Here is a 13,168-nt window from a genome sequence, read left to right as displayed (position 1 = left end):
ACAGAGGGGTGCAGTGATTTGAGCCGTGAATATTTTCTTAAGGCTGACCTTTATTTTCATTGCAGCCCCACTCCAGGCAGAGGAGTGCACAGAACTGGGGTGGAAAGAAGTATTAAGAGCTCTGAGTCTTGCTGGGAAGAGCCCGGCGGGTAGAGAGCTTTGTTTCTGCTCCTGCTTTTCCAGGAGCACTGACAGCATCCTCATAGAGAGGCTTCAGACAGCCTGCAGGTGAAGCTGGTGCCGTGCACGTATTGTGACAGGTAGGAAAAGATGTTCCAGCATTACCTGAGCGAGGCAAAGACCCGGGGCAGGCTCTCTGGCCTTACTAAAGCAGCTTTAAGGTTCGAAGCTGCCCAGCGGTTCACGGAGCCCCATTAGAGCCCTATGGGGGCTGAGTCTCCCCGGGGTCGCGCTCTGAGCGCACGCTGCTGTGGGGTCGGGATCTGTCCTGGCGGTGCCGGGGCTCCCCCTGGGGGCGGCCCGTTGTGCGCAGCCGGCAGAGCGGGCGGTACCGGGAGCAGAACTCGGGGTTCCGTGACTGGCCTTTCCCACAGGTCCGCCCCGGGGCACGATTTGCAGCGGAGACCGGGTTATGTGTGCCTGTATTCTTATTGCTGAACCAAATACATGATATGGGGCCCATCATGTGTTTCTTTAACTCTTGGAGGTGACCTCTCCAGTGGCTGCACAGCCTGGGCTGCCTCCAGGTCAGGGACACAGCAACAGGAAAATCCAATTCTTTCCACTGAGAAGGAGAATTGTTTCCAGCACCACGAGGAAACAAAGCAGACCAAGAGGGATTATTTTCCCCAAACAAAATGCTGTTTGAAAACACCCACTTGGAGTCACACATCCCCACATCGCTCCCTCCTCCCTCCCTGCTGCAACATTGCCAAATGCAAACATTTTCACTCTGAATTTGGCTTCAGATGCCTGAGATGGTTGGTTGGTTCCAAAATCCTCTTTCATTCTTCTCAGTGCTGCTGGAGCCCTACAGGACCAGCAACTGCTTTTCCTGAATGCTCTGTCCTGAAATGACAGCAGTGTGTGGAGATGCCTGGCCTGGCACAGAGCTACAGTGGGAGGCAAAGCTCAGCCCAAACGTGAGCTTGAGACACACGGGGTCGGATCAGGATCACACACCTGCACGTGAACATCTGCTCCTCTGTGCCCAGTGCTGGGTGCGGGACCTGCAGCTCCTTGAGCCTGGTGTGGGCATTTATGCTGTAACACACCTCAACCACCTCATCTGGGGGAGGAAAAAGTGTATTTTAGGACTGGAGCCATCAGAATTCCCCTGTGGTTTGTAGCTGAGCTTAATCCGGAACTCAACAGGTTCAGGGTTTGTCCTCCCTGCGTTTCCCTGTTATCAAACACCTGCCCAATGAGCCTTGTTTAATCAAGCATCTTCTCTCCTCTGCTCAGCCAGCACTCGCTGTGACTGTGCAGAGCAACTACAAGTGACTGACAGGGGGACAAGGCTGCTCTACTGCAGTGCCAAGAATGCTGGTGTTTGTCTGTATATGATTCTTTCTTATTTTCTGCTTTTTTTTTTTTTTTTTTTTTCCTGTGGTGGGATTAGCACCAAAGGTGTTTGTTTGTTTTTTTCCTTTGCAGGATCCCTAAGGTACTGTCTCATTATGTAAAGCATCCAAACAGCAAAGGCCTGTTGCCCATCAGCTAATTAGCCTCAAGCCTTAAGTTCCCCCAACTGGAGGTGGGTGAGATTTGTGGGGGATCTGTCCCAGTTCAGATCCTGCCTGCAGAAAGATGGGGAAGGTCTGGGTACCAAGAGTGGGTGCTGTCAGTGAGCCTGCTTGTGGGTGGGGGTCTGGAGCAGTTTAAGATGTTTCTGAGGGGCACCTGAGGTGCTCAGTGTGGTTACAGGAAACACATCCACAGCAGTGACTGCAATAATCAGCATCACTCTGTCTTGGCCTCAGGTAATTAGCAACTTTCTGGTCTGTGCCCTCAGCCCACCCTGCAGATAAGGGCCATATTGCTGTTTGATTGTGGTAACAGAGAGCCAGACCTGGCCCTCCGCTTTTTTACCCTTAATCTCCTGATGCAGTGACTTCATGCTGTAGTAAGGGAGGAGGCTCCTCAAACTCGGGTTCTGTGACTGCACATCTTCAACTTCAAGCCTCTCTGAGCTGCTGATGGTGGAAGAAGCAGCCTCCAGACGTGCCAACCTGCAATATCTGTGCTGGGTGAGCTGCGGCCTTGAACCTTGCAGAGATTGTTGTGGTGTGCAGCTGCTGTGAGCTCTGCTGTAACTTGGAGAGCTTTGCAGCACAGGGCTGGGGAGCTGGACTGATTCTGTCCTTTGGCCTAAAAGCCTTCCTAGATGGGTAAGTCACACTAATAAAAGTGCTAAGGCTTAAGTTTACTGTACTGAGCACTAATGACAAATAGCTCAGCTGGGAAGAGGTCTCATGGGAGCAGAGTGAGGCTGGGGCAGCAACAGCTGGGACAAACCTGGTGCCTCTGGTGCTGTGGGCTGCTCTGTCCTCAGAGCAGTGCTGTTAATCCTTGGCTTCTGGGCAAGCAAAGAGGAGAATATCTCTATTGTTTTCTTGCTTTGACCAGACCTTGTTTTCCTTCCTGCTGCCTGAGAGCAGAGCACAGACCTTGGGATCTGGGGGGTGTGGGTGCTTCCCATTGGCTCCTCTGTATGCAGAGTTTGGGGTGATTTATAACTTATTGTGCTGTGTGAGCTGGCAGATGCTCCAAGCTGGCAGGGAACAAGGGAGATTGTCATGCAGAGCAGAATGCTGTCTTCTGGCACAAGAAAATAAAGCAAGTTTAGTCTTTGGGCTCACATGCTGAGCGTGGTCGTGGTGTATGCTGGTTGCCAGAGCTGTTGCACAGGAAAGCAGTGGTTAATCTGCCCGAATGCTCTTAGCAGTGCGGGCTGCCAGCTGGGGCTGTTCTCTCAGTATCAGCTCTGAATGCTGCCTCCTCCACCACGGGGCTGCCATCACAGCAGATATTTGGCCAAAGCCAAGCTCCCAGCCCTTGGGTGGAAGCACAGCCCCCCCCAAGCTCTGAAGTCACCAGCCGTGCATGTAACATGTTCCCCTTGGTCACCATTTACCTTTCATTACTAGGGAAAGTTGCCCGTTTTGTGGCTATGCTCTTTTTGTTTAATTACAGGTCTTGTGCTTCACTTTCAGTGTCAGCTGTCAAACAGCTCCTGAGTGATGAGACCCTTCTGCATCAACCATTCATTCCTGTTCCCTGGAGCCTGTAGGTCAGCTGCACGTCCCCCAGCTGCAAGTGCAGTGTCCCTGCTGAGGGGATACACACTCAGTTATCCCCTTTCCCTGTGCAGGTAGGACCAGGCTGCAGCCCTGGTGGCAGCAGTGTATCTGCACAAATTAATCATGTACTCCCCTGATATGACTGCAAATTAATTCCAGAGCAAACATGATAGCATGTAACTGAGAACAGAATGGGACCGGAGCAGACTTCTGCTGAGCTCTCACCAACCCAGAGAGAGTGTTTCTGCACCACCAGTAATGAAGACTTAAGGATACCTTGCCTGCTCTGAAGGTTTGTTACACACCAATTTGCTGCCTGAGGTGTCTCAAATCCCATAAAATTGATGCAATAACAATTTTATAATGAATTCATTTTCTTTACTGCCCCAGAGTCCTTTCAGCATTCCCATATTGTTTGGTATCAGGTGGGCAAAGGGCGGTACCAAGGCTGATTAGATCTGAATGGGTTAACAAGGGCAGAATGCTGGTGAGAGAGCTGCAGCCATTCCCACCTGAGCTCCTAATGGGAGTCCTTCCTCAGCCCAGCCATCAGCTTGTCTTAGAGACCTCCAACCTGCTGCTGGATAGGACTGAAACAGGCTGACAGCTTCCTGTCTTATTCACGCCCTTCTCCAAAGGTAAGAGCTGTTAGAATGTGAGATTTGCTCCTTGGAGCTCCCCTGAAATGCTCTCGTGCAGTCAGTGCCGTCAGATGAAGGCAGATGCCATCACACCATTGGCTCAGCACATCCCCTGCACAGGCAGAGCAAAGCTGCTGCCCTCAGTCACACCCACCTCTGTGGTAGGATTTTCACAGCAACTCCTATTTGTAAAGTCTCAAACACAGCTGGATGGAAGAAACTTGTTCATGGTGAGGCTTAGGAAAACATTTTTATGCAGTTGGTGGTTGTATTTTCTTTGTTTCTTTTGCAAGTGATGGGGGTGATACAGAAGTTTGACTTTTCATTTTAAGAATACAGAACATCTTCAGCAAATACAGAACAGACTTCTTCTCAGTAACATGAAAGGAGCATTTGCTCAATGAAATGGATAAGGAGCACTAAGGGGAAGGTGGCAGGGAGGGGGAACAGAACAGAACAAAACCCAACACAGAAGCCCAGACTCCACTGAAGAAGCAGCAGTCGCATCCTCTCTGTGATGCTCAGGACACGCTCTCACTTTGCTTCTCTTGTTCGATAGCTGCCAGAAAAACACAGAGGACAAAACCACTGTCAATGAGCACTGCAAGGGTTGGGGACAACGCAGGTTGCTGTGGCTGAGGGGTGGCAAATCCCCACTGGGTTTGATCGCCCCAATATTCTGCCATATTCCTGTGTCTGCCTTGATACTGAGGTGCAGTTTGTGATGTTGCATCTTCCTCTCGTAGGACAGACAGAACATCAGCAGGGACGACAAGCCAGGGGCAGAATGGGTTTCTTGTTGGGGGAATGGTGTGTCCCCATGGCTGCCAGCACTGACGCACCCCAAGTAGAAACCATCTGATAGAATATGAATGTAATGGCTCCCTTTATGGTCAGGGGTGCTCTTCTGAGAGAGGCTGCTGCCAAAGAAGAATTCAAGAGCAGGGAAGTGCTGTTTTCACACCCAAAACCAAATGGGAACTGCAGCCAGCACCTGGCTCCTGGTACAGCACAGGTGTGGGGGAAGGAAAAAGCCTGGGACTGCAGCCCTGTGCTGGGGGGTGAGGTTCTGTTTGATGAAGGCAGTGATGGGCTTATGCTGTTTCTTTATCCCCACAGCTCTGATGTGCCAAACCAGGGCCAGCCCCACCCAGGACGCTGCCTCCCCTCCTGAGCATCTGTGCAGGTATGTCCCATTACCTTTGCTTTTAGCAGGGTCAATGCCATCAGGTTACTCCCAGACAAAAAGCACAATTGGTTTTAGCTGCTCCTACCTTTGGAAACTCAACATTTAGTACAAGTTTTGGCACTGGTCCCCATTTAAAGCAGGGATGGGTTTCATTAGTATTCATTTTACACGTTAGCTGCAATACGGACAGACGTTCTCGCTGCTCTCAGTTCAAGCAGCCCCACAAAGCACTTACTTTCTTTGGTGGGCAATGGGTTTTTCTCTCTGGTTTCTGTCTTCTTCAGCTTGGTCTTATCAAACGTTTCGATTTCTGCAAAATCTGGTTTGTCAGACATGGTGGGTCCTGACAAAGAAAGGGAAAGCACACCCAGCTCTGTTAGTTCGTGCCGTGCTCTCAACCATCTGCAAGGCAAATTCTGCTGTAAAAGTGAAGAAATGCAGTAAAAATGGTTCTTCAGAAACAAACACGGATCTCACGCCTCAATCTGGGACCGTTCCCCACAGCTGGGTGCTCTCGGAGCAGAAGAGGAAAGGCATGAATAGAATTTAATACAGGTTTCTCAGCATCGGTTTCTAAAAGTCACATTATGAACAGAGAAACAAAACTAAAGGCAGGCAATGCATTCACAGAGAGTAACCCCCGGTACCTCCTGACCTGAACTGCTGCTCTGAGGAATGCTGATACCCAGAAATTCTGCAATAAGCCACCAATCCAACATGCACAAATAGCTTCAATAACGGGTTTGTTTTCATTAATAGGCTTTTCCTATAATTCTGAGTACGCTGCCCTCAGTCGGTCCTGCAGCGGGGGGGATTAACTGCTGTGTGCGTTTGTGCCCGACAATAGGAGGGCTGCTCTGCAGGGTCCTTTGTTTGCTCTCACACTCAATATTCGAGTCAGTGCGTTCGGTTGGACCCTGCTATAACAGATACCCACAAAGCACACCAGCATTACGGACTGCACTGACAAACCATCCCTCATCCAGTTCCTGCTGTTAGTAGGAATTCAAGCTACAATTCGTCCCATGCATTGTTCTGCTGAGCTCAGCAGAGGTTCTACCAAGGATGGATCAGCCTATGGACTGCTGGCAGGCACGTACCTTTCCCTTCCTTAAGACAACCTGATTCTATTCCTATCTGCTCTGAGACAACAGAAGCAAATATTCACAGCAAAGCAAAGCTACTGAAAGCACATGGCATTACCGTCTGGCTGCTTCTCCTCAGCTGCTCGGTGGCCGTCTGAGGCAGCGCGTGTTTAAAAAGGTCACGTTAATCCCTCCTCTCCTCCCACCCCCGGTCCCATCGCCATTAATATTGATTAGTTCTGTGCAGGGATTGCTCAGCATTTAGTGAAAGGACAAATTGCTTCTGCAGAAAATGGAAAAACCAACACGGAAAGCTGCCAAAATACAGATTGATTATTATTTTTTTTCTCTCTCCTCCTTTTCCAAGATGACGGTGTTGGAGTTTCCTGCCCTCCTGCTGTAATGCTGAGGTCTGGAGTTCACCTAAGGGCTGGTGCTTTGTTCTGGGTGATGAGTTCAGGGGGATATCCTACCCCTTGAGATGGCTCTGTGCACAGTGACGGTGGCACTGCTGCCACCCAGGGCTCATCCATGAGCTGGTGGCCAGGAGTGAGTCCTGGGAGGAAGAACAAAGAATCTCCCCTTTGTTCTCAGGTTTAGCAGCTATAAACCCCCATGGAGGTGCCTCCCACTCACTGCAAGGCAGTCCCTGGGAAGCACCCACCTTCCTGCTTTGTGAGAAGCTGTGTTTGCACGTCCTGCTCGCAGAAGGAAATCATGCTCTGGGTGCTGAGAGATGTGACTTAAAAAACCCTTTGTAATGGCTGGGAGCCCTCGGCTGTGTTTTACTGGGACACTGTGGGAAACAGAACAAGGCGGCCATCCCTAGCCATGTCCTATTGCTGCCTGTAGGTGTCCAACCTGGGGTAACATTAATAGTGTGCTGGAGTCCTTTGGTTGCTCTGCTGACTTTAAAGGGAACTGAGATGAGCTCTAAGAGCCACTGGGCAGCTGTGAGATGTTTGGGCAGACAAATGCAGTTGATGGAGAGATCCAGGAAAGTGATGTGGGACTTTCCAAAGGCCTAAGCGGAAAGCTTTGGGGTTTGATCTGTGTGCACTGAGAACAGGAATTAAGGACCTCTTCCTCCAGGATGTGCTTGAAATAATGAACAAGGCGAAGGAGATCAGAGCACCTTCACATGAGAACATCTGCACAGCTCAGCTCGAACTCCACAGGGATGGTCTGGATCCTGCTGAGCTCAGCACCATGCAAACCTGTCTGTGCTGTGTCTGCACCTAAAGGGCTGTGGGCAGCAATGTGGTTGAGCTCATTATGATCAAAGTTCTGTTAAGTGGTGCAGCCTGGCTCAGTCTGTGTCTGCACTGCCCCCTGCTTGGGGATGCAGCACTCACCTCTGGCTCAAGAGAAGCTGGGGAGGTGCTGAGCTGCATGGAAATGAGGTGGGCAACTGCAGGAGGAGGGGGGTTTCTTTCTCATGGGTGTGGCACTGAGAATCAGATTGATCTATTTCTACGTGGGACCTACAGGGACAAAGCATCTGAACTTGTCGGGGAGCAGGCGTGCAGATTGGAGTCTGTAGCTGAGCCAATGAGCTGACACAACCGTCTGGAAGTAACACACCCACTCAAATAGGACGGTGATTTCATTTTCAAAGTGCTGTGGTATTTTTGGTGGTAAAGGCAGGAGATTGATTTCTTGAGGTCAGAATTGCCAGGCTGGGTTCTACACCCCAAGTCCTGGAATCAAGCACCTTCCAGCAAGGCAGCAGGACGGGGTGAGCTGTAAGCTACACTTAGAGGGTTCTGCCCTTAGGGGAACAGAAAGGAGACAACAGCCGTAGTGGAAGGATTTTCTCAGTTCCCTTTGTGCTGCTTGCTCTATCTTGCTGCCAAAAACAATATCCATGTTTGGGAACGGAGACAGGTTCCCAGGCTAAGAGACAATGAATCCTGGGGGTGTAGGGAAGGCAATGATGTCTCTTTGGCAGAATGTCTCTTGTAATCCTGCATCAATGGTGCTTAAACTATTGGTTCTTGTCCTCCTGTGTACGTTTGATTGTTACCTAAGGTGTTCAGTTTTCCTCCTCCAGAACACTGGGCCTTAAGGGCGGCTGCAGATGGGAGGAGAAGACAGGCTGGATGTGGGACAGTCCTCCTGCTCTGGCTGTGCTTCCCAACCCCACATTTTCCAGCTAGCTCTGTAGTTAGTCTATGCTAGGAGCCATATTGCAGCAGAAAAACAAAACAGAGGAGTAAACGTGAGCCAGTGGGAGTAGAAATTTTCTCTCTCCCTCTTTTTCTTTGGACTTCCAAAATTGACTCTGGGGTTGAACTTTGTTTAGCCAGATGGAGATTCGTGCAGCAGAGCTTTCTGAAAGGCTGACCCAAAGCCGTATCTTCCAGCACTACATCATTGGCTTTGGTACTGCCTTCTCTAGCAAAATGTGCTGACATATGTGTGCATTATTAAGGGACAAAGATTAATATGAAATGTCCATGCATGTGATTCTCTCCCCGAGAAAGGGTGGGGAAAGAAGCATGTGACATATTAGTCACAACAGTGTACTATAGGGCAAATGGTGATGAATACTGCTCTAGAAATGCTAGGTTAGCATGATTTGCACTATTTACTAACATATATTTTTAATATATATCTATTTCTATCTCTAGACACTAGGAATGGGAGCATCTCACAAGCAAGGTGTAGGGCAGAGAAAGAAGTGATGGGTGAGCACTGGGACTGTGCTTGGAGGTGGCCCTTCTCAGTGCAGCTGACCGCTCTGGAATTCAGCAGCCCATTGAATCCAACAATCCATTGGTGAAGTGCTCACTCTTTTTTACCCTAAACAAAGGGAGAAGCACCGTTCTGATGAACTGTGGCACTTTCATCTGCAACTGGAGCACCATATTGATAAGCCAGGCAAAGAGAAGGCAATAAAAGCCAGAGATCAGCTGCCTGAGGAAGGAAGGCTGCTGAAGCAGAGCAGCACAGCCTGGTTTCTCTCCTAGCAAATCTCTGCAAGGAATTTCCAGCATAAAACACTGTATTTCTACGTGAAGGGATTCATACATCATCTCTTCCAACAATCATTCTCCGATGCTGTGAGCTTGTTTGTAAGTTACACACAGAGATAGTACAGTTTGTGCTCAAGGCCAACAGTTACCTAAGAAAGTGCTAATCAATAGGTTCCACATTTGCTGTCTGTTCCCTGCTCAAATGAATGCTGTAACATGCTACGTAAACGCTGTTTTTCTTCTCTGAGATGTAAAGGAACTATATTAGGCTATATTCCTTCTGCAGCATCCAAAGCAAAGAGCTATTTTGTTTTCCCAGGACTGGACCAAATTGAACTGTTTTCAGTGGCTGCTTTAAGGCTCACTCCTTGCAAGTATCTACCAAAAACCAGAAACCATCTGCAGCTTTGTGAAGGATTTACCTTCTTAACAGGGTTAAGTCGAGCTCTGTACACTCAGTTTGTCACCTCTGCAGTTATTATACTTTGAATGTGAGCGACCACACCATGAAATAACACGGGAGCAGCAGAGACCGATGGTGCTGGCAGGGGGCAGGTTGTGCTAACCTGAACTGCAGCTACATGGCTCGAAGTAGGAGCACCACAGCTCAAGTGCAGATCCTTGCAGGTTCTAAGTGCAGGGATTTAAAGGGGATGGGGACATTCAAGCTTTAATTCAAGTTCACTTTGGAGTGGAAGCTCGCTTCAGGGCATGAGTTTGTCGGCCTGCTGCCCAAACTGGAGAATAAAGAGAAAAGCAAATGGGAACTGAAGAAATGAAAATGTGCAATAGTGTAATTTCTTCTTCTCTGCTGCTTACACTGAATGAGATTTCCCTTTGGATGAATGTAAGGTTGCATAAAATTCAAATAACTCAGCTGTCTACAGATGGGGGTGGGAAGGAGAACAGAAGGAAGGAAGTGGAACTGAGAACCTTTCAATGTCTTGAATTTCAAGGAGGGAAGAATTCTGTCCTGTTAAATCTGCAGCCATGCAATTAAAACGTGAGCAAGCCTCAAGAGCCACACTAGCCCTATATCCCCAGATCTCTGCTTTAAAGACAGACCTTCCAAACACACAAAGGAGAAACAACCGCCCTTATGCTGTAATGACAAAACTCTGGTTGAAAACCAAGTAGAAACGTTTGACATGGCTCCATTTCTGGAATAAACACACAGCAAAGGGAAGGATTCTGCAGAGCAACCAGCTGGGAAGCATTGCTGTTTGTTAATCCTTGGCTGTTCCAAGGACTCTCTTTGGTCAATGTGTTGCATGATGTCAACAGGGTCCATTTAAGACCCAACCTGTCTGTATATTCTATCAATGGCCGTTTAAGACCCATCATGTCTGTATATTGTATCAATGGCCATTTAAGACCCAACCTGTCTGTATATTGTATCAATGGCCATTTCAGATCCAACCTGTATATTGTATCAAACGCTCTGTTTGCAGACGGGCAATTAAACCCAAAAGCAAACAGTTTGCTGAGGCTGGGGTAGTCTTCCCCCAAGTAAAAGCAGTTGGGTATGACATGAAGTCATTACAGCAGATGATGTCTGTGCTGTGCATCACATTTCCGTGCCTTCCATGCGATCACGGCATAGCACCGCAGTACAGCGATACCGCGCTGTAAATGAGGCTCTTCGTTGCCCCCCGTTACCCCCCCACCGCCCCGCCCCGCACCACGTGACCCCGCGGGAGGGGGCGCGCGCCGCACCTGTCAGTCACGGCGTCACTTCCGGCAGCCGCCGCCGCTACCGTTGGTTCCCCCCCCGCTGGCGGAGCCGCTGCTCGTGCGACCGAGCCGCTGTGCGGACGGACGGAGCTCGGGGCGGCAGCGTGGAGACCGGGACGGACGGAGGAGGAGGGAGACAGAGAGAAGAGGGAGGAGGAGGAGAAGCGGACGAGGCCCGCGAGCAGAGCGGAGCGGCGACAAGAGGCCCGCGGGGTGGGAAGAGGCGGAGGAACCTGCCGCTGTGTGAGGCCGGCGGGGACGGCGAGTCACCCGGCAACGGTGAGGGGACGAGGGGCGCATGCGCGGAACGGGGGCCGGGGGTCGAGGCTGAGCCGCCGGGTGGGACCCGCTGTGAGTCGGTGCGGGATTCACCGACGTGACGGGCACGGAGCGGACATGATGTGACCGAGCGGCTGCGGGAACCGCCCGCGGGCAGCTGGCAAAGGAGGACCACAACCGGGCGGGGGGTCCCTCGTTATGGAGCGCGGCTGGAGCCGTGATACGCGTTCCATTGTTCCGTGGGGCTGCTCCCGTGGGCTGCTCCTGTGCTGGGGACTCCTTCCATTCAGGTGCTGCAGCTTCTGACCGGAGCTGGTTTGCTCTTGAGCTCCTTGGTCTGTTTGCCTCCTTAAATCGTAGAATCCCTCTCACCCAAGGGGTCAGAGGGCACATAAAGCCTATCCAGTTGTCTCCTACCAGGCCTAATTGAGCCTGGCTTTGGGCACATCTAGAGGTGGGGCGCTGCACTCTTTGGGCATCAGTGCCTGCGCCTCGCTGCTGTCTGAGTAAAGAGTTTCTTCCTATGACCGTCCTCCTCTCTCCTCGCACTATCAGACCATGTAAAGTCACTCCTTCTCCTGCTTGTAAGCTCCTCTCAAGCGCTGGAAATACACAGTGAGGTTTTTATTGGGGGCCTTCTGTGCAAGGAACCACTGTCAGGCTCAAGGCAGAGACAAGGTAAAGAAGGAAGAAAGTCACAACCACCAGATGTCTCATCTCCAGCCTTTCCCCATTTGAGAATGAAAACTGAAACTGATTATATCCAAACCTACACTTTTTGAGGGGTTGGTATTCCTGAGTGACTCCAAGGGCAGAATAGTTACTATGTGACTCTGGAATAAGTTGATCGTTCAGGTTGGCATTTAGGTTAGAAGGTTTTTCTGCCTTCTATGCGATGCAGTCTTCTAGTCTGTTAGCCTGCATTGCAAGAAGATCAGCTGTTGGCCCCTTTCTGTTGTGTATCCTGTGTAGTTTTGTTAACTTCTCATTACAATTAATTTGCTTTATGGGTTTTTTTTGTGTTTTTTTTTCCCCACCAACATAGATTCAGAGATTTTAGAATCTCTTTTTAATCTTCATCTTCTGTATTTCACATGCTGCCCTACACCAGGGGTCCCTTCCTGGTCTTTGCAACATTACAGTATTGAAATCAAACACCTTGTTGTTCTGATGGCATTTGACTGGATGGCTAAAACGTTATTTAAGGCAGATCAGTCAAGTAGGGGATTCTCTGAGTTCTGTGAATGTCTCTGCTCTGTTTGGAAGCTTTCTTTGCTTCTTTTTCTGATATTCAACCTTCTGATCTCTGTTGAGATGTTCATAGCACAGCAGTGATGCACTCTAGTAGGTCTTGTTATGAAGTCAGTTAAACCTGCCATGTCTGAGGTGGTGTTTTCTGTCGTTTTCTTTTTTTCTTCTCTCAAAGAAGCAGCAGCTCTAAGGAAGAGGAAGTGAGGCTGGTGAGAGCGTGACTTTAAGTCATCCTTTAGTTCTGTGTGTAACACCACGTTATCATTGCTGCCCTGTGAGCGCACATTGGAGCCACTGGGAGGGAAGTGGATTGCTTTCTGCAGGGCATTCGGTGTTTGGAGCTGTAAGGGTGGGAGGCTGTAAACCTTCCAGCTGGTTCTTGTATCGTTACCCAGTTCTGTGTCTGATGAAGAAGTCTGAGTGAGAAATAGAGGAATGAAGGAAATATTTATTCAAATTATCCTCTGAAGAATGTGAGATTTGTTACTTGTAACGCTTTTTATATGACTGATAGTCCCTATAGGGCAGAGCAGCCCTATGTCTCATGTCTTGTACCCAGATAGAACTCTGACAGGAGCTTTGCTTTGCACTCCAAGGAGTTGGTAACATCGGGCAGTTTGAGTCTCTTGCTGCCTGTATTGTTTAGCGATGACTTGCAAACGTTACCTGCAAATAAACTTAGAGTACAATGACAGCTGTCAGCTCCAGCAGATTTGGGTTTGGCTCTGTAGTTCTGTACTGACTTCCC

At 49.6% G+C, this 13,168-nt stretch overlaps 2 protein-coding genes and 1 long non-coding RNA gene across 6 annotated transcripts in view; 2 read left to right on the top strand and 1 right to left on the bottom strand.

Annotated features, from left to right (window-relative positions):
* The first annotated feature begins 73 nt into the window (after window positions 1-73).
* Window positions 74-10,588, top strand: LOC107320134. The gene is made up of 8 exons (XR_004308926.1): window positions 74-260; window positions 1,618-1,717; window positions 2,072-2,351; window positions 3,177-3,334; window positions 3,423-3,555; window positions 3,654-3,901; window positions 5,024-5,090; window positions 8,812-10,588. It is a non-coding gene; the product is annotated as an uncharacterized LOC107320134 (long non-coding RNA).
* Window positions 4,112-10,985, bottom strand: LOC107320133 (thymosin beta-12-like). 2 transcript variants are annotated; one of them, XM_015875697.1, is made up of 3 exons: window positions 10,873-10,985; window positions 5,329-5,436; window positions 4,112-4,463 (listed from the first exon to the last, which is right to left on the bottom strand). In XM_015875697.1, the coding sequence occupies exons 2-3, from the start codon at window positions 5,426-5,428 to the stop codon at window positions 4,426-4,428; spliced, it is 138 nt and encodes a 45-aa protein (XP_015731183.1). In that variant the 5' UTR covers window positions 5,429-5,436; window positions 10,873-10,985; the 3' UTR covers window positions 4,112-4,425. The 2 variants fall into 2 exon arrangements, with proteins under 2 accessions (XP_015731183.1, XP_015731184.1); XM_015875698.2 differs by lacking the exon at window positions 10,873-10,985 and adding an exon at window positions 6,297-6,421.
* A 68-nt stretch (window positions 10,986-11,053) lies between these two features.
* Window positions 11,054-13,168, top strand: part of FAM13B (family with sequence similarity 13 member B) — a 39,951-nt gene continuing 37,836 nt past the window's right edge. For all 3 annotated transcript variants that reach the window (XM_015875677.2, XM_015875678.2, XM_015875675.2), the window contains exon 1: window positions 11,054-11,169. The gene's annotated coding sequence lies outside the window, so the exon portion shown is untranslated. The remainder of the gene's footprint in view (window positions 11,170-13,168) is intronic.

The sequence above is a fragment of the Coturnix japonica genome, chromosome 13 (assembly GCF_001577835.2).
Source record: "Coturnix japonica isolate 7356 chromosome 13, Coturnix japonica 2.1, whole genome shotgun sequence".
Taxonomy (NCBI): Eukaryota; Metazoa; Chordata; class Aves; order Galliformes; family Phasianidae; genus Coturnix; species Coturnix japonica.
Note: the sequence above shows the minus strand (reverse complement) of the source record. Positions and strands in the feature narration are given on the sequence as shown.

Excerpts from the sequence above, each read along its gene's own strand:
- LOC107320133 (XM_015875697.1), bottom strand. The coding sequence starts at position 5,428 with ATGTCTGACAAACCAGATTTTGCAGAAATCGAAACGTTTGATAAGACC. Across the intron at positions 4,464-5,328 it reads CCCATTGCCCACCAAAGAAA|CTATCGAACAAGAGAAGCAA; the intron begins GTAAGTGCTTTG and ends TTTTTCTGGCAG.